Raw genomic sequence first — 20,212 nt, 5'->3', positions numbered from 1 at the left:
TGTCTGTCAATTCTGTCATAATGTTTTATTTTTATACCATCATTTACTCAAAAGTTGTTTTAAACCTGAATGAGTTTCTTTCTGCTGCTGAACATAAATGCTATTTTGAAGAAGGTGGAAAACCAAACAGTTGCTGGTCCTCAGTGACTTCCATAGGATTTTTCTTTCCTGCTATCAAAGTCAATGTGGACCAGCAACTGTTTGGTTACCCTCATTCTTCAAAATATCTTCTTTTGGGTTCAGCACAAGAAATTAATAGAGGTTTGGGACAACATGTGAGTGAGTAAATAATGACAGAAATTAAATGTTAGGGTGAACTATCCCTTTAATGACAGTCGACAGCATGTTTAGTGTCCTGTCCCTTTAAGAGCTGCACGCATCTAATATACAGGCACGCATCCGTTTCTCTCTTAACTATTTACTTTCATTTTAGAGATAACCAACTGAGTCTGTATGTAAACCTTGTGTGTTTTGACAGTATTAGCGCAAAGTTAGTTGAGTAATCAGGCGCTGTTAGAAAGGCTTTTTAGTCCGTGCTTCAGGTGTATCCGCTCAGAAAAAGCGCACGTCAGACCAGCGCGCGAATGAAACATTTAACCAGCAAGGCTTGTGTGCAAATAATGTACTTTTGCGATCGCGAATAAGTGCAGTGTCCTGTCAGAGTAACTCTACTGCTGTATGTCCTGTTGTACAGTATATAGAGACGGAGGAGCCAGAACTGTATTTGACATAATGTGCGCGGTAGCGCGATACTACGATATTTCTTCAAAAGCAGATCGTGGAGACATTTTTATCGTCCATGATCTAAAATCGTCATATCGCACACCCCTAAGCCCAGCCAATTCCAGCGGTCTCGCCACTGGGGCTGAAACTTTCTCTGCCTTTTCTTTTCGTATTCCCTTTCGCTTTCCCTCAATTCCTCTGGTGATTTTCTCTTCCTTGCCTTCTCTTTTTTACCCGGCGTTTGGCCAGGTGATGGGGGTTTCAGAAACATGTAGCCTAGCTTAATAGTAGCTATAGGTAGGTGCTGAGCAGCAGTGTGCAGTTTGCGCGCGTAACCGCGGGAGCGAGCAAGGGATCACGTAACGTGTTAGCGGTGGTTACCGAGACGATTTAACAGAAATCAAAACACAGAACCACAGGTAATTAATGTGAAATTAGACTTTTTTTAATCGAGGCATTATTTTTACTGGCCCCACCGGGCTAGTGGTTGGAGCGATCTGGTGGCCCTGACGGTTTTAAAAGTACGTCCGGGCCACCGGGCCATTTATATTGTCGACCCCAGAAATAACAATAATATTTGCAATAACATATCGATTTGTTGAATAATTAAGTAAATATACTTCCTTAATTTCCCTCTGTAAAGAAACCTCATTGCTGGCTACTCTCTGCTGTCTCAGACTACGACATCTTAGCCCTTTATCGGCCTCCGTAGCTTCTCTAAAGGGAGCGGTGAGCGGGAGACTGAGCCGTTGCTTGCAATTCACAAACTCAACCGCTACATGCTGCTAAAATCTACACACTGCACCTTTAAGTCGGCCGACTACTGCTTGCTCAGAACAGAAAGTGTAGTTCAGGTCACTTCAGTACAACTTGCTAATCAGTGATAGACAGAAATCAAAAGGTCTCTGATGACGTGCTACTGCTCCATTCATCCATGAGCCTTTAGTCTGTTCTGTCCTGGACAAAGATTTGAGGAAACATCAGCCTCCACATGATCTACTAGTCATTATGATTTCAGAAGAGCTCAGAATAAATAACAGTTTATTTGTCAGCTAAGAATGTATCATGTTAATTACATAATTAAAGAATAAGAATCCAATTCAGACTCAGAGATAATAAATACATAACATCAATTGCTCAGAGATGAATCTAAGAGAGAGAGGTGCAAACCTGACAGAGGAAACAGTAGCATTTATGAGTGCGGTTTACTCTGATATAAATACTCTTAAATCAGATTAAAATCTGTATCTGTATGTTTCATTTTGTCTGATACTTATGTACTTTGTTGTTCATTGGTCTATAACGCTGCCTTCTCGTGCTATCGGAAATGTCCCATTTCCCACGTATGAAGTCATGATTACGAGCTTGTTGTGTTCAAGTGCTTTAATGTCAGAAATAATAAAATGTAGCATCCCATTGGTTGACAATCATATAAACATTCACCGCGCAACATGCAGTTTTCTGACAATTTCAGTCAAATACATGCTTATTTCACTGCTTATAAAACATAAAATATGCTTTGAATGATCGTTCATATCTAGCCTATAAATACAGTACTTAAGCGACAAGACAAAGGGATGTAGTTGTTGTGAGAACAGACAGCAGCAATGGTTGTCCCCTCCACCATGTTTAAAGATTATGACCCGCCCAACTCAGAAACTCTGGTATCAAAATTATTTCTGAATTTCCCAGTAAATATGACTTGAAAGGCCGTTCACATCCAATTTCCCGATTACTCCGATAGCATGTGAAGGCACAATAAGTGTATATCCCAGGGGTGCCCACACTTTTTTGAGCGGGGATCTCCTTTAAAAAAATAAATAGGCCTAAATAAAAAAAGCTGGTTGGGATGTATCTTTATATTGCATTAAGTTACATTTTTATTTAAAAAAATAATAATGTTCAATAATGCCTGCATTTCCCTAAAGCAGTGGTCCTCAACCTTTTTTACTCCAAGACCCCCTCTTCTCCAAATCAATACTGCAAGCCCAAACTTTTCTATTCACTAAAACCTTCGTATTTTCATGTCATTTTTTTAAACAAAGCAAATTCAAGAAAGATTTAAGCATCCCATGAACATACTTCACAAAAATGTCTCTAAAGTTGTGTTTAATATCTACAAAGTATGTAAAAGTATGTATCTCTGAACTCAGCGATCTGAAGGCAGCTCGACACCATCAGTGAATATTTCCTCTGTCAGAACAAGCTGTTTGAGCGTCTGATGCCCGTATGTACATGAACACCACTGATCCTCACAAACTTCTCCAAAACACACGAACATCCGTTATTAAACTCTGTGTATTCAACTAGGTGAATATCCTGAGCTGTGTTCAAGCAGAAATATGATATTATAGTGATCAGTGCACCGAGAGCACAAATACACACGGTTCGTTTGTGCATCAAATAACAGACACAACACACACCTAATGCACCATCCTGTATGTGACTGTAATCATCTTTACCTTGATGACAATCATCATCCATCAAAACTTTAGGCTACTAGTGTGACCCTGGCTTCTTTTATCCAGCCGAGATAAACATACATTAGTCTTGAGCACATTCAGCTCAATCATTGTGTTTGATCATTTTGGCTGATACTTATGCTCATACAGAGTACTGTATGCTCATATCGTGTGACCCTGGCTTCTTTTATCCAGCCGAGAGCTGTATTGTGTATCATCTGCTCATCCAGAGGTTTTGAGCCGCTGTTCAGTCTGTATTTCACACAGATGAGAAACGGTCTGCTGCTCCGAAACACAGAATATCACAGAATACCTAGAGAGGTGGTGCTTATATTTATATATTTACATTATTTAACATATTAGTCATAACATTAGTGAATATATTATATTTTAGTTTTAAGTTATCTCGCGCCCCCCGGCTGAGAACCAGTGACCTAAAGCGTGATCTACCAGCATTGCCTTCACGATCGACCTGTTGGGCACCCCTGGTTTATACAAACATACATTAGTCTTGAGCACATTCAGTATAATCATTGTGTTTGATCATTTACATTTTGATTCTTAAACGCTCACCCAAAAATATAAAGTGTCATAATGTACTTCCCTGCATGTCGTTCCTGACCTGTATGACCTTCTTTCTTCTGTCAAACACAATAGATCATATTTTGGACATTGTTGACAACCAAAGTTTTGGTATCAATGCTTTCTATTGTGTGGACAAAAACATTTCTCTAAATATCTTCTCTTATGTTTCACAGAATAAAGTCACACTGTTTGGAAATGACTTGAAGATAATTAAAGTGAAGACAGTTTTAATTTTTGGGTGAACTATCGCTTTAAAGTAAGGTTAAATAATTAATATTAATAATTGAATCTATATAAGCACTTTTCTGGGTTTGTAATATGTGATACTCTAAATGAATTTGTAATATATTCCGTTCAGTTTGGGCTAGCTTATAACACTGTCATGCTACAATACTATCGTGCCTAATGTATAGATGTTGTGGAATATCTGCTCTGAATATCTTTGTGTTGTTTCTAATGCATTTCGCTCAGTGTGGGGTAGTTTCAACATAACTTGTTTACAAATATCTGTTCTTAGGTGTAAATGTTTTCTACGTGCTAGTATATGTCCGGTGGCTGGCGTTCGCAAATTTCTCGGGTGTAAATGTTTGAAAAGCTGTAAATACGCGTGGTTTACAGCCCATCAACAGATATTTGTCCGTGTAATTGGCCATCAGCAGATATAGACACACATTGTATCCATCAGTTGGCCATCGGTTTGCTTTGGATTTTGCTAACTTTTTTTAGGCATGTGGCTGCATCATGCTCACCTGCATCAGCACCTCGCAAAGGGAAACGCAGGTGTCGTTCAGGTTTCAGTGCGATCGAGAATCATACTGAGTAAGTGCACAGACATGATATTTTACAGATGTAATTGAGTTTACATCGTAAACATGTACTTGTGTGACACTACACAAACTGTTGTGATAATATATTACTACTAACTTCCTTTTTTTTTTTTTTTTTTTTTACAGATTTGCCAATGAAAATATTCAAGCACCTGTTTCGAAGAGAGCCAAGGCAAACAAGCAAGTAATCTCCAGGCAGTCCACTCTGTCATGGAAAACAGAGACGGATGTTGATATGATTCCACAGACTCTGTGATTCCGGCCTGCACGGGAAACTGGAGCTCAACTGACGTCTGCTGACTCGCATTCTCCCATGAGTCTATATATGTCTCTTTTGCACTGTCTTTTGTAACACTACATAAAACTTAGAACATATACTTGGATTTACACATGAAACAACATGTATTTATGTGCAATACCATGTGAGTGAGTAGGTTACACATAGGTGGGTGAGTGGGCCTAACAAACCATCTGCCTTTTGTAATGCTCTCATCTTTCCTTATATATGTCCTTATGTATACTGGACACAATTACTTCTTCTTGCATTGTCCTGGTTTGCACTTTTTTGCCTTGAATGTCTCTTTAGCACAGTCTTCTGTACCCCTTCTTAAAACTTCTTAATTTTGTAAAGTATGTCAGTTGACTTATACTATGCGAGACATTTAGTTCCTAAACATAGAGCAATTACAATAAAATAGATTAAAATCTTGGAGCCCTCTGAAATTGTTTCTTCAGGTTGCCTCACAGCATTTCACCTTGCCTCAAAGTGACAGTCACACTGATGGGCCATTAGCAGCTTTAGGGGAGGGCCCTTTGTCTCTCAGGTGAAATCACTTAATATTCAAGACCATTACCACTCCCTCGCATATTGGCTTTCAATCACAAAACATGTCTTTAAAAATTTAAATCAATATATTGTTTTCTGTGAATGAGTAAGCAGAATGATTTTCACATAATTGTGAAGTACATATTCTAGCCTACAAGAATGATTACACAAAAGTCTTATTCAGGACGATTTAGTGTGGCTTTTATGGCCTTATTTCAGCTACATTTTTTTTTTCAAAACTTACAAACCACGCATAATATTTTTTTTCTAAGAAATGCAGACATGTACATCCATATTGGTCACATAATATTGTAGCACAGTTTGTGCTGAATACAAAAAAATTACATGTTGGTCAATAGTATGTTATAAGAAGCTGAAATAAGCACAAATATCAGGGCATGTCAACATCTCAAGGGTCCCAAAATGACCTCAGACCCCAGAGGGTTCATTTTTGGACAGTTAGCAGTTGTTTGATTTCAACAGTTAACAGACTGTTGCCACAATTGATCAAATTCAGTTAGCAGAAATCCAGTTGGGCCGATGGAGAAATGTAGATGTAATCAGTCACTAGAAAATTTGTTGGAGAGTTGAGGAGGCCTGAAATTTTTACAGTGTAACCAAAGTTTGGGTATTATTGCTTTCCATTGTGTGGATAAAAAACATTTCTCTAAATATCTTCTCTTATGTTCAGAGAAGACAGTCATGCTGTTTTGAAATTATTTGAAGATAATTAAAGTGACGACAGTTTTAATTTATGGGTGAACTATCGCTTTAACACTAAATGTTTTTGTTTGACAGTATTTTCACAGTTTTTGTGTTTAATAATATAATAACACTTACTGTAGTTTCTGTAGTTTACAGCGTGGATCCTCCAGTAGAGCAGAGAGCAGCTTCACTCCTGAGTCTCCTGGTTTATTACCGCTCAGATGCAGTTCTGTCAGGTGTGAGGGGTTTGATCTCAGAGCTGAACTCAGAGCAGCACAGCCTTCCTCTCCAATACTGCAGTCAAACAGCCTGCAGAGAGAAAGAGAACAACTAAAGATGAGTTAAGTTCATTCACTGTTTGTCACAGACCCATGAATGAGGTGTCAAATCAACCGGCTCATTGAGGAGAGGAGTGCTGTATCTTTTCTAATGGTGCGTTCACACCAGACGCGAATGAAGCGTTAAGCGCGAGTGATTTACATGTTAAGTCAATGCAAAGACGCGATTAGACATCCTGCGGTGCGATTCGCGCGAATGAGGCGGCGCGAATGGCGCGGAGCGAATTGAGCGTTTCGAGTGTTTGACGCGCGGAACGCGAGATTCGCGCAAGTTGAAAAATCTGAACTTTGGCGGATATTTCGTGCCGCGCCAACCAATCAGGAGCTTGCTCTAGTAGTGACGTGATTAAGAGCGGAGGCAGAAATCAAAACAACAATAAAGGACATCTTATGTTTATCCACTACAGAGACATCAGAGCCAGCGGCAAATGTCAGAAGGACTAGCCGAGGTTATGCTCCTCTCTTCGGCATACATGAGCGTCTGGTGATCGCCTGGAGCTCACGGCTCCGAAATCGGCAAAGCACATTTTCAAATATGGGCTGTTTTTATAAATAAACCGCAGATTTGAGTTTTAAACAACTACAATCTCGGCTGAAATACACACGTCCAGTGTTTCCATAGCACATAAAGGTGATTTTATTTGCCAAATTCTATACATATGCTCTCTGTGGCAGTCATACCTGTGTGCCTGGCAGAAGCCCCGCCCATGATGCGAATTCGCGTCTGTTGTGCAGTGAATTTCACGCGCGAATGAAGCGAATTTCACGCGCGAATGAAGCGAGTAAACCCAAAATGTTCACGCGTCCAACTACGCGCGAATAGCGTGATTTATTCGCGCAAGTCGCGTCCGGTGTGAACGCACCATAAATCATCGGACCTACGATGTTCACACAGCGGATGAAAAAGCAGACAAAAAAAATCCCATAGACTTACAATGACGGAATGTTCATGAATTTGAATCTCAACTGTCACTTTCTCTCTCACACACAGACACACGGGCAGACACGCACACACTCTCACAGACGCACACACACACACACACACACACACACACTCACAGACACACACACACACACTCACAGACACACGGGCAGACACGCACACACTCTCACAGACACACACACACACTCACAGACACACACACACACACTCACAGACACGCAGACGCAGACACACACACACACACACACACACACACATACTCTCACAGACACACACACACACACACAAACAAACTCACAGACACACGGGCAGACACGCACACACTCTCACAGACACACACACACACACACGCACACACTCTCACAGACACACACACACACACTCACACACACACACACACACACACGCACACACACACACACACACGCAGACACACACACACGCAGACACACACACATACACACACACACACACGCACACACTCTCACACTCTCACAGACACACACACACACTCACAGACACGCACACACTCTCACAGACACACACACACACACAAACAAACTCACAGACACACGGGCAGACACGCACACACTCACAGACACACACACTCTCTCTCTCTCACACACAGACACACACACACACTCACAGACACACGCACACACTCTCTTACACACACACACACACTCTCTCACTCTCTCTCTCTCACACACAGACACACACACACACACTCACAGACACACGCACACACTCTCTCACACACACACACACACACACACACTCTCTCTCTCTCTCTCTCTCTCTCACACACAGACACACACACTCTCTCTCTCTCTCTCTCTCACACACACACACACACACACACACACATCAACAGAAACATACATTAAATAAATAATACAATGCATATCAAATAAATAGGCCTAAATAAAAAAGCTGGTTGGGATGTATCTTTATATTGAATTAAGTAAAATTTTTATTTAAAAAATAATAAAATAATGTTCAATAATGCCTGCATTTCCCTAAAGCAGTGGTCCTCAACCTTTTTTACTCCAAGACCCCCTCTTCTCCAAATCAATACTGCAAGCCCAAACTTTTCTATTCACTAAAACCTTTGTATTTCATGTCATTTTTTTAAACAAAGCAAATTCAAGAAAGATTTAAGCATCCCATGAACATACTTCACAAAAATGTCTCTAAAGTTGTGTTTAATATCTACAAAGTATGTAAAAGTATGTATCTCTGAACTCAGCGATCTGAAGGCAGCTCGACACCATCAGTGAATATTTCCTCTGTCAGAACAAGCTGTTTGAGCGTCTGATGCCCGTATGTACATGAACACCACTGATCCTCACAAACTTCTCCAAAACACACGAGCATCCGTTATTAAACTCTGTGTATTCAACTAGGTGAATATCCTGAGCTGTGTTCAAGCAGAAATATGATATTATAGTGATCAGTGCACCGAGAGCACAAATACACACGGTTCGTTTGTGCATCAAATAACAGACACAACACACACCTAATGCACCATCCTGTATGTGACTGTAATCATCTTTACCTTGATGACAATCATCATCCATCAAAACTTTAGGCTACTAGTGTGACCCTGGCTTCTTTTATCCAGCCGAGATAAACATACATTAGTCTTGAGCACATTCAGTACAATCATTGTGTTTGTCATGCTGTTTGGAAATGACTTGAAGATAATTAAAGTGAAGACAGAGTTTTAATTTTTGGGTGAACTATCGCTTTAACATGAAATGTTTTTGTTTGGCAGTATTTTCACACAGTTTTTGTGTTTAATAATATAATAACACTTACTGTAGTTTCTGTAGTTTACAGTGTGGATCCTCCAGAGCTGAACTCAGAGCAGACCAGCCTTTCTCTGTAATCCTGCAGCCGGAAAGACTGCAGAGAAAATACAGAAAAAATAAAGATTAAGTTCATTCACTGTTTGTCACAGACCCATGAATGAGGTGTTAAATCAACCGGCTCATTGAGGAGAGGAGAGCTGTATCTTTTCTAAGTGATCGGACCTACGATGTTCACACAGCGGACGAAAAAACAGACAAAAAAATCCCATAGACTTACAATGACGGAATGTTCATGAAAGCATAATCTAGCCGCTGCCGTTTTCAAAGCAAAACTGACATTTCATTTACTGACGCTCTTCAATCAGCGGCTCTAAACCCGGAAGCGCATAAACTTACTTGCCGGCAACCCGACAAAATAAAAGCTCGCTGATTTCACCTTTGAAAATGATGAAAATTACAATTAAAAATAACAATGTGTCAAAATATTAGCATTTTATTTTTAACTTTAATATAAAATAATTGTGTGTGTATGTAATACTCCCTTTTTAAAATAAAATAGTATTATCACACTTGATTATTTAGTTTATTATTTAATTTAAATAAAAACTAAATAAAGTGCAATATTATTATCACTACTATTAATTTATTTTTTTATAGTTATACTTTATGGGTCACACTGCATGCCGTGGCCTGTGTGACGACCAAACCAAATCTCCATGTTCTCATATGAACCAGGCTGAAAAACTTATGAGCTCCTCTGTTTATATGGCTTTCCACACGCACACACACACACACGCACACACACACACACGCACACACACAAAGAAACATTTTTTTTTTTATTCTAATCCAGTATTTGTAATATCAGAGAGTCACAATCCTGTTCCTGGAGACACCTCATCTTTGCACAGTTTGGATGAATCTCTCTTATCAAACACACTTGATTCAACACTTCAGGTCATTAGTAGAGCGCTCTGTGATGTTAGCTGAGTGTGTCAAATAAGAAAGACCTCAAAATATACAGAAACAGTGTAGAGAAACACAGGCCTACTGTTCACAATAAAGTCAATAAAACAAAGACACTGTAAAATACTCACTCAATCTTTCTAGATGCTTTGATCACTGGCAGCAGCTTCAGGAGACATTCTTCTGATGAATCATATTTACTCAGATTAAACTCATCCAGCTCTTCTTCTGAGTTCAGCAGCACAAACACCAGAGCCGACCACTGAGCAGCAGACAGAGAGACTCCAGAGAGACGACTGGCACCTGTTCTGCTCAGGTATGTTTGTACCTCCTGCTCCAGTGAACGATCATTCAGTTCATTCAGACAGTGGAACAGATTGATGGATTTCTCTGGAGAGGGATTCTTCCTGATCTTCTGTTTGATGTATTCAGCTGTTTCCTGATTGATCTGAGAGCTGCTTACTGTCTTTCTCAGGAGGCCTTGTAAGAGAGTCTGATTAGACTCTAGTGAGAGACCTAGAAGGAACCGGAGGAAAAGGTCCCAGTGTCCGTTCTCACTCTGTAAGGCCTTGTCCACTTCTCTCTTCAGTAAACTGGTCATTGTTGATCTGAACTCATTCCTCTGTCCTGTGTTTTGTTCAGAAAAGGACAGCAGCTTGAATAAAGCAGCAAGAAACTCCTGAATACTCAGATGAACAAAGCTGTACACCTTCCCCAGCTGCAGTCCAGACTCCTCTCTGAAGATCTGGGTACAAACTCCTGAGTACACGGACACTTCTCTGACATCAATGCCGCTCTCTTTCAGGTCCTCTTCATAGAAGATCAGGTTCCCTTTTTCCAGCTGTTCAAAAGCCAGTTTTCCTAGAGACAGAATAGTCTTTCTAGCCTGATCAGAATCGATTTCATATTTCCCATCATACTTCTGAGTCTTCAGTTTGGTCTGAAAGATCAGGAAGTGTGTGAACATTTGTGTGAGAGTCTTGGGAATCTCTGCTCTCTCTGCTTTACCCATCATCCTCTCCAGAACAGCGGCTGAAATCCAGCAGAAGACTGGGATGTGACACATGATGAACAGACTTCTTGATGATTGGATGTGTGTGACGATCCTATCAGCCAGACTCGGATCATTTATTCTCTTCCTGAAATATTGCTCCTTCTGAGGGTCGTTGAATCCTCGTACCTCTGTGACCTGGTGGACACACTCAGGAGGGATCTGATTGGCTGCTGCTGGTCGAGAGGTGATCCAGAGGAGAGCAGAAGGAAGTAGATTGCCCTTGATGAGGTTGGTCAGCAGCACATCCACTGAGGCTGATTCTGTCACATCAGACAAGCTCCGATTGTTTTGGAAATCTAGACGCAGTCGACACTCATCCAGACCATCAAATATGAACATGACTTTGTAGTCTTCATAATCTGCTGACTTAAATTCTCTGGTTTCTGTGTGAAGCTGGTTTAGAAGATCCACAAGACTGAGATGTTTCTGTATCAGATTCAGCTCCCTGAAAGGAAGTGGAAATATGAAATGAACATCCTGATTGGCTTTTCCTTCAGCCCAGTCCAGAATGAACTTCTGCACAGAGACTGTTTTTCCAATTCCAGCGACTCCTTTAGTCAGCACAGTTCTGATGGGTTTGTCTTGTCCAGGTGAGGGTTTAAATATGTCATTGCAGTTGATTGGTGTCTCCTGTGTCTCTGGTCTCCTGGACACTGTCTCAATCTGTCTCACCTCATGTTCATTATTGACCTCTCCACTGCCTCCCTCTGTGATGTAGAGCTCTGTGTAGATCTCATTCAGACGTGTTGAGTCTCCATGATTGGACAGTCCTTCATTGATTCTCTGATATTTATCCTGTAGTCTGGATCTGAGTTTTTGTTGATACACAGGCATCAGTTCTGAGCAAAGGAAGTTATTCTTGTTATTGGCAGAGCAATATTTTAGAAATGTATTTTTAGGTTTGATATGTTAGATATTAGATTGTGTCATGAGATTGAGAGACAGAAGGTTCATAATAAAAACACAGGCTATAATCAGCTGATCCAGAGCTCTTACTGGTCTGTAGTGTGTTAGCGAGGTCTGTCTGGTTCATCTTCCTCAGGATGAACAGTGTGATCTTCAGAAGCCCCTCTCTGACTCTGATATGACCCTCGTCAGCATAATGGTCTCTTTCAGAGCATTCTGGGTAATCTGGACTCAGTAGTCTCTTAAAACCTTTCAGCTCACTCTTCATCACAGAGATGATTTTCTGCTCAAGCTCCTGAAATAGTGAATATTATTTTGTTTAGTCAAAGGCATGAATACTAAACATCACTGAATTATATCACAGCTGCTAATAACTTCCACTGTTTGCTCAGACATCAGCGTCTACAGATACTGAGGTTAAAAGAGGGAGTTTGACTGGATTGGCTGTTTGCTAGATTGATGTTCATCTTTGTGCAGCAGTCAGGTTACATATGGACTCAGCTTCTCTACTTTAGTGATCATTGATCTGCTTTATAGTGGCCTACAAATTATCTTACATTGGTAGGAAAGTAAATGTGACTATTACAGAGAGGATTTCACAGATTTACCCATTTCTTATTACTTTTACCCAGAGAGTTATTGTGTTGGGATGGACACACACACACGCACACACACACACACACACACACACACACACACACACACACACACACACGCACACACACACACACACGCACACACACACTCTCTCACACACACACACACACACACACACACACGCACACACACACACGCACACACTCTCTCACACACACACACACACACACACACGCACACACACACACACGCACACACGCACACACACACGCACACACACACACACACACACACAGACACACACACAAAACCAACCTTGAAAATGGAGTCTAAGTTCTTCTTTGCTGAATGTGATTCTGGTCCTTCATGTTTTTGACTGTAGTTAAAAACATGTAAATATATGCATATAAACATGTATGGAAGTATTTAATACAGATCAGTAAATGAATGAATATCTTATATATATTTATTATACTGTAAACTAAACAGCACCTCAGATCAGATGATTCTCCCGAGCTGAATGTAAGTGGAGTATCCATTGACGCATCACTCTTGATGGACACACAGCTGGGTTCAGGAGAGTCATTCTCACACAGACTGAAACACAACAGCAATACAAACTGTTTCTGAAAATCTCACACTGCTCTGACAGAAACACCTTTACTGTTTCAAACTCCCTTTAATGTTCATCTTTCACTGAAAAATGGCGATGGGGAGGTTGTTGAATTTTTAAATATGCATTTCATATTTCCTACATGATTAATTTATGTTCCTCATCTAAACATATTTGAATCATGTAGCATGTATTTATTCTGTAAGGATGTTCAATCATATAGAATTAGTCATGTTGAAGCTAAATAAAGTAGTTATGAGTTCTTCAGAAACCCCGCTCCTTTGTGAAGGAAACTGATTCGCACCCATCACCATTTAGTCTCTCGCTGTGGATGGATCTGAGCTCTACACGGAGTTAGGGAACATAAACGCAGATCAATTATGTTGAAAGAACATAGAAATATCTGCAACCGATGTACATATTTTTTCATGGAGGACTGTGTTGTGTCTTGAGAGTTAAAAGATTAAAGTATTATTTTCTATCAATAAAAGGATCTGGCCTATGTGCCCTCTTCATTCATGCATTATAGAATAAAATAGAGCAATACAGAGACACTGGTGCAGGGACGGATGATGACGCAGAGGTGCCCTGGACTGATTATAGGCCCTCCTCAGTTCAAATTGCAGTCATTTTTCTTACCTTCAAATAGCAATGGACTTCAGTATTGTAATAAATTATAAACCAGTATGCAATAATAACGTATTGAGTGTAAATTATCATTTTAATTCAGGTTATTAAATGGATGCCACCTTATTGATACAATAAAGCCCTCCCTACACCTACCCTAACCCTACCTACCCGATACTGTATTTTCAACTTTTTGGTTATTTCTTTAATTTTTATTAAAAATGAATGCCTTTACGATGTGATATGAGATTTGAAAAGGGAGAAAAGTCTAGTCGATCGCGTCAAAAATCCTCCCATAAGTGATTTATCATCTGCGCCACTGGAGCTGCTGGTCATTGTACTCATGAGAGCAGAATTAATTTTAAATTAATATCTTGCTCACATCTTACGCACATCTGCACTTTGTTGTTTCTGATGAGAGAAATGGTCAGAGAGCAGAATTCATTCAGGGAGCGCTCACACTGAATAAAACACTCATCTGAATGCCTCTTATTGGTCATTGTACTCATGAGCTCAACAGAATCATGTGTGATTGGTTATAATGCGCAGTGCTGGAGCTAAAAACACAGCAGTCTCTGGCTCCGTGCCAGACAGTGAAGTTGAGCAAACACAGATTTGAATTTAGCACCGAACATCTAATCACACCGGTGTGATCGTTTATCAGAGACAAACATATATTAATCAGCTATTTGTGTCTTTTGGAAGCTGCATTCAAAATCCACTTGACTCAAAGATCTGAGGGGCACGGTTGAAATCGTGTTATTGTAGCATGCATTTATTGTTTCTGAACATTAAAAATGTGAAACATATTCAGTTTTCTCACCTCTTGAATGTCTTTATCTGTGTGTGATGTTCTTCAGAGAGATTCATTCTGGAGGCCATGGTTTCATCTAAAAGCAGATACAGATGTTGATCCACAGAGTGAGTTATGAATCATCTCAGCAGTTAATTTTCTCAAATCCAGCTCTGTCTCATCAGTCAGTCCTCAGTAATGACCTGCACACATGAAAAACTATTTCATCCTGATATTATTTACACAGAATCAAAATTATTCACAAACTGCAGAACAAGTTCAGACGAGCACTGTGTTAAAATGAAAGTAAAGCTGGAATCAGACGATTTACAGACTCTGTGTTTTATCTCCTAATGTCATTTTATCTACTTTCAGAATATCTGATCCTGCTGCTGTATAGGACTCATTTATTAGATTTTGCACTGTTGTGTTGAAGATGGATGAGGCTGAATTCAAAGCACTGACAGACTTTAAAAGATTTGGAAAGATACCTCAGGGTCTTTCCAGACAAGATAAGTTTATATTTCTAATTTTTGAAAGTAATGTAAAATGTACACCTGGATTTAGTGGCTTCACTGGTTGTTTATAATGATTTTTATACTTTTTAGATGAAGCTTTGTATTATATAAAAAAAGAAGGTACTTTGGCAAAAGTGGTCAGCACGAAAAAAAGTGCCCAAGAAATTTTTGAAGAGCTCCACAGCAGCCCAATAGGTGCTCACTGTGGCATTAAAAACCCTGGATGCCATAAACAAGCGCTTTTATTGGCCTGGTATGTCTGTGGACATAAAAAAATGGGTGAGTTTAATATGTGAATCCTTCGTCATGTTTTCATTCAAGATTCAAGATTTTTATTCTTCACATACACAATTATACAGAGTCAGTGAAATGTAAGTTTCATACATCTATTATTACCATCAAAAATATTTTAGGTCAAACACTGTGCTGCTTGTTAAAAAAGACAAGTGCTTCTCTGAAGAACCCAACAGAATATACCCCTATCGTGGTAATTCATGTTTTTATGAAAAACACAAGGAATATTTTTGTTGCAGCTGTTTTATATACGTGTGAAATACTCGAGTTGCGCAGATGATGACACAGTATATGGACGATAGCCAGAGATAGCTTAAAAAAATAATTAAAAAATAAAAAGCATCACGCAGCTAACAGAATTTTGTTATAAGAACGTTCTACAAATATTCATTATTGGTTTTGGGAACATAAACAAATGACCAGTTTTCTTGACGTTAGAGGAACGTTTTAAAACGTATGATGTTCCTCAAACGTTCTTTCAACTTAATTTTGATTTAAAATTCAACATTCTAGGAACGTTGATTTGTAACATTCTAGGAACGTTGATTTGTGACATTCTAGGAATGTTGATTTGTAACATTTGAACATAAAAATGCCCAGTTTCCTTAACGTTAGTATGATGTTCCACAGTGTCAACAGACAACATAGTAGGACCACAGCATGAATTAATAAACAACAGACAGCACCGATCTATTTTGATGTTATTTTTTATTCTCTTTTAAACATAGTTCTTTTACATGTTTTTCCAACTTTTCAGTTGAATTTTAATTATAAATAGCATTGCCAGCTTTACTTTCAGTAGGCCCTACTGTAACTTACAGTACTGTCAGTGAAGCTGGTAATGCTGCGACTTGTTTGTCTATATTACTAATTGCAAAATGATGGGCAATGATTCACATTTCCCGTGATAATAACATAATTTTATCAAAAGATCTTCCTTTTTTTTTCGTTTTCTTTCTTACCGCATTAAAGATTAAATGGCTCTATTTCTGCGCAGGCGCAGTGAGGGAAAAAGCAGTTTAGGACAGTGGTTCGTAGCTCTGCTTCAACTGTGCGATACCCTCACGAGGGGTGATATGTCAGAAATTCACCCGACCATCCGATTGCCTGTCGGGAGAGGCTAATCGCTTCTCATTTCCCCCTGTACACCGAGCAAACACTGCACGACAAACGACACACGACAAAGCAGAAATAGGGCCCGACAAAAAAAAAGAGTCGCACGAGCCAGAATTCGGCTCAAAATTGGACGAAAATAGCACAGTCCGGCTTAATAGAGGTGAATCGTATCGTATTTCATCCTGATATTATTTAAACAGAATTACATTATTCACAAACTGCAGAACAAGTTCAGACGAGCACTGTGTTAAAATGAAAGTAAAGCTGGAATCAGACGATTTACAGACTCTGTGTTTTATCTCCTAATGTCATTTTAACTACTTTCAGAATATCTGATCCTGCTGCTGTACTTCACTTTAAATCAGTCTGGATTGAGTTTGGCTATCAAAGATAATTGTGAACTCGTGATACTCACTGTTTTTCTCTCTCAATGCACTTCACTTCCTCATATGACAAAACAGATCCTGCTGTAATAGTTTCACTTTCTCTGTCTTCCTCATCTCTTGCTCCCTCTTCAGGATATGAGTGGAATATTTTAACAGTGTCAAGAATGCAGTTATTTTCTTTAGTAATGGGAGAAGCAATAAAAGCAATAATAATCTGGTTATAAGTTAATAAAAACATAACTTTTTCAAAGAGTTATATAAATCAAATCTATCAAAAAACAGGATTTAAGTGTAGTAAAAAGGATGATGGTTACTCTTTACAGATTCCCATCTGCTACTAACACTGTTTACAATAAAACACAGACTTTACACTGAACTACAACAAAATCCAAATTAATTACCAGAAACAAGTTTATTTTAATACAGTCTCAATAGTCTCTCAATGCAGCACCTACTTATAACTACAGTAAACAGTCCTTGCTAAAGTATCTGGAGCACATCCTCATGTTGTCTGTAATGCAATGAGAAAACCAGTCAGCCGACAGGATTTTGAGCAGCAGTTCTGGTACATGTGGCTACAAAACTCAGCAAAATCATATGTGAGCACATGTATCCCATTGGTTGTACCTAGACCAGAAACCCCTTCTTTCTTATAAGGAGTTTAGGAGTAACTGATAAGATGGATTGTGGACTAAACTATATCATCTTATCTTCTGTTGCTGTCAGATATTGTAAGAAAAATGACTTTCATTACTCATAACTTTTGCAAAATCGGCAATGTTTCTCTATTCTGTGCAGTCTAAGAGCTGTATGTTAGAATGTAAGTGTTTTTAATTATTTCTTCCTGTTCCTCTAAATAGTTAAAACCCATTTTCCACAAGTTTTCATTATGGTCTTAATGAAAATCCTATAACATTCTATAACATTAATGATATATTTGAATGAATTGAAAACTAAGACTTTCAAATCACACTAATAATTGACATCAGGTCTGTAACAGTATTAGCTATAAAAGGGATGTCTTAGAGAGGCAGAGTCTCTCAGAAGTAAAGATGGACAGAGGCTCTCCAATCTGTGAAAGAGTGTGTAAAAAGATTGTGGAATCCTTTAAAAACAATGTTCCTCAATGTCAAATTGCAAAGGCTTTGTAAATCTCATCATCTACAGTGCATGACATCATCAAAGGTTCAGAGAAACTGGAGAAATCTCTGTGCGTAAGGGACAAGGCCGAAGACCTTTGTTGAATGCCCGTGGTCTTCAGGCCCTCAGATGACACTGCATCACTCATCGGCATGATTCTGTCATTGACATTACTAAATGGGCCCAGGAATACTTCCAGAAACCACTGTCGGTAAACACAATCCGCTGTGCCATCTGCAGATGCCAACTAAAGCTCTATCATGCAAAAAGGAAGCCATATGTGAACATGGTCCAGAAGAGCTGTCGTGTCCTGTTGGCCAAGGCTAATTTAAAATGGACTGTTTCAAAGTGGAAAAGTGTTCTATGGTCAGACGAGTCCAAATTTGACATTCATGTTGGAAATCACAGACGCCGTGTCCTCCGGGCTAAAGATGAGGGAGACCTTCCAGCGTGTTATCAGCATTCAGTTCAAAAACCAGCATCTCTGATGGTATGAGGGTCCATAAGTGCATACGGCCAGCTTGCATGTTTTGGGAGGCACTATGAATGCTGAAAGGTATATAAAGGTTTTAGAGCAACATATGCACCCCTCCAGACGACGTCTATTTCAGGGAAGGCCTTGTGTATTTCAGCAGGACAATGCAAAACCACATACTGCAGCTACTACAACAGCATGGCTTCGTAGTAGAAGAGTCCGGGTGCTGAATTGGCCTGCCTGCAGTCCAGATCTTTCACCTATAGAGAACATTTGGTGCATCATTAAACAAAAAAATACATCAAAGACAACCACGAACTCTTCAGCAGCTGGAAACCTGTATCAGGCAAGAATGGGACCAAATTCCAACACCAAAGCTCCAGAAACTCATAACCTCGATGCCCAGACGTCTTCAAACTGGTTTGAAAAGAGATGCTACACCATGGTAAACATGCCGCCGTCCCAACTATCTTGAGACCTGTAGCAGGCATCACATTTTAAATGAGCTCATCTTGTGTATATAATTTTTAAATTTCTCAGTTTAAACATTTGTTATGTTATCTATGTTCTATTGTGAATAAATATTGGCTCATGTGATTTGAAATTTTAGTCTTTTAGTTTTCATTTTATTCAAATTTAAATGTGATTGTGTTCATACACTGCCAACATACATTTATGTTCAAACAACATACAAAACATCCAATGACCCCTTTAACTATTAACACATAGGCGGCTGCATATATGAAAAAAAACCACCTGACCCTAAAAAAATTCTAACAAAAGGTTTCTCAGTTGTTTTTTGTAGTATTAGGTGTCCTTAACAACATACTAAAAGTTTACCAAAGTTTGACCACTAGAAAGGTGTAATTTTCAAGATGGTGTCCAAGATGGGCAGGAAGCCCTTAAAATATCCTAACTCCTTCATTATTTGACCTAGCCAAGTAATCTTGGTGTCTAACCCAATGTTTTCTTGGTCTATGAATCCATTGGACTTGTCTAAATTGCACTGACATGATTACATACTTATGGAATATATGATTTTGTGAGATTACTGTAAGGTTTTATCATTGTTTGGGGTGAACTAGAGATGTAAACGATTTAGCCTATGTCATGTAACTCCTACTCAGTAAGTGTTTTTGGACACACACCCTTTTTTTTTTTGCTAAAACAGACTTGACATTCAATGTAAAAGTTATTGCACCCAAAAATAACTTAAATTGGAGTTGTATAACTTTGATCATAAATAACTCTGAATTAGCCCGAACAGAGGCCTGTGTGTGAACCCTCTAAAATGGTCACTCATTTCAATTTGAATAAGGTAATACATATGTAATGCATCCTCTATAGATGTTTTGAGTATAAAGGTGGCATTATACTTATCCCAACAAAACTAAATTCACAATTTTCAGCAATTCAGAAGATGGTGGAAGAGAATACTGACATTTGATATTGCTTGTCTCATTGAAATGTTGTTGGCAGCACAGTGTATACCATTTTGCTCAAA

At 39.2% G+C, this 20,212-nt stretch overlaps 1 protein-coding gene across 5 annotated transcripts in view; it reads right to left on the bottom strand.

Moving 5' to 3' along the window:
- Window positions 1–20,212, bottom strand: part of LOC306874655 (NLR family CARD domain-containing protein 3-like) — an 85,934-nt gene that overhangs the window by 21,483 nt on the left and 44,239 nt on the right. Inside the window, exons 1-8 of one of the 5 annotated variants that reach the window (XM_079424843.1) lie at window positions 17,123–17,178; window positions 14,810–14,876; window positions 13,239–13,343; window positions 13,062–13,122; window positions 12,240–12,444; window positions 10,321–12,082; window positions 9,231–9,317; window positions 6,264–6,437 (exon numbers count right to left, since the gene is read on the bottom strand). In XM_079424843.1, the coding sequence (XP_079280969.1) occupies window positions 6,264–6,437; window positions 9,231–9,317; window positions 10,321–12,082; window positions 12,240–12,444; window positions 13,062–13,122; window positions 13,239–13,343; window positions 14,810–14,868 (2,453 nt within the window). In that variant the 5' untranslated portion in view covers window positions 14,869–14,876; window positions 17,123–17,178. Of the gene's footprint in view, window positions 1–6,263; window positions 6,438–9,230; window positions 9,318–10,320; window positions 12,083–12,239; window positions 12,445–13,061; window positions 13,123–13,238; window positions 13,344–14,809; window positions 14,983–17,122; window positions 17,200–20,212 lie in introns of those variants that run through there. The other 4 variants (XR_013784646.1, XM_079424844.1, XR_013784645.1 and 1 more) reach the window with 4 other exon arrangements.

Source organism: Barbus barbus (genome assembly GCF_936440315.1).
Source record: "Barbus barbus genome assembly, chromosome: 9".
Taxonomy (NCBI): Eukaryota; Metazoa; Chordata; class Actinopteri; order Cypriniformes; family Cyprinidae; genus Barbus; species Barbus barbus.
Note: the sequence above shows the minus strand (reverse complement) of the source record. Positions and strands in the feature narration are given on the sequence as shown.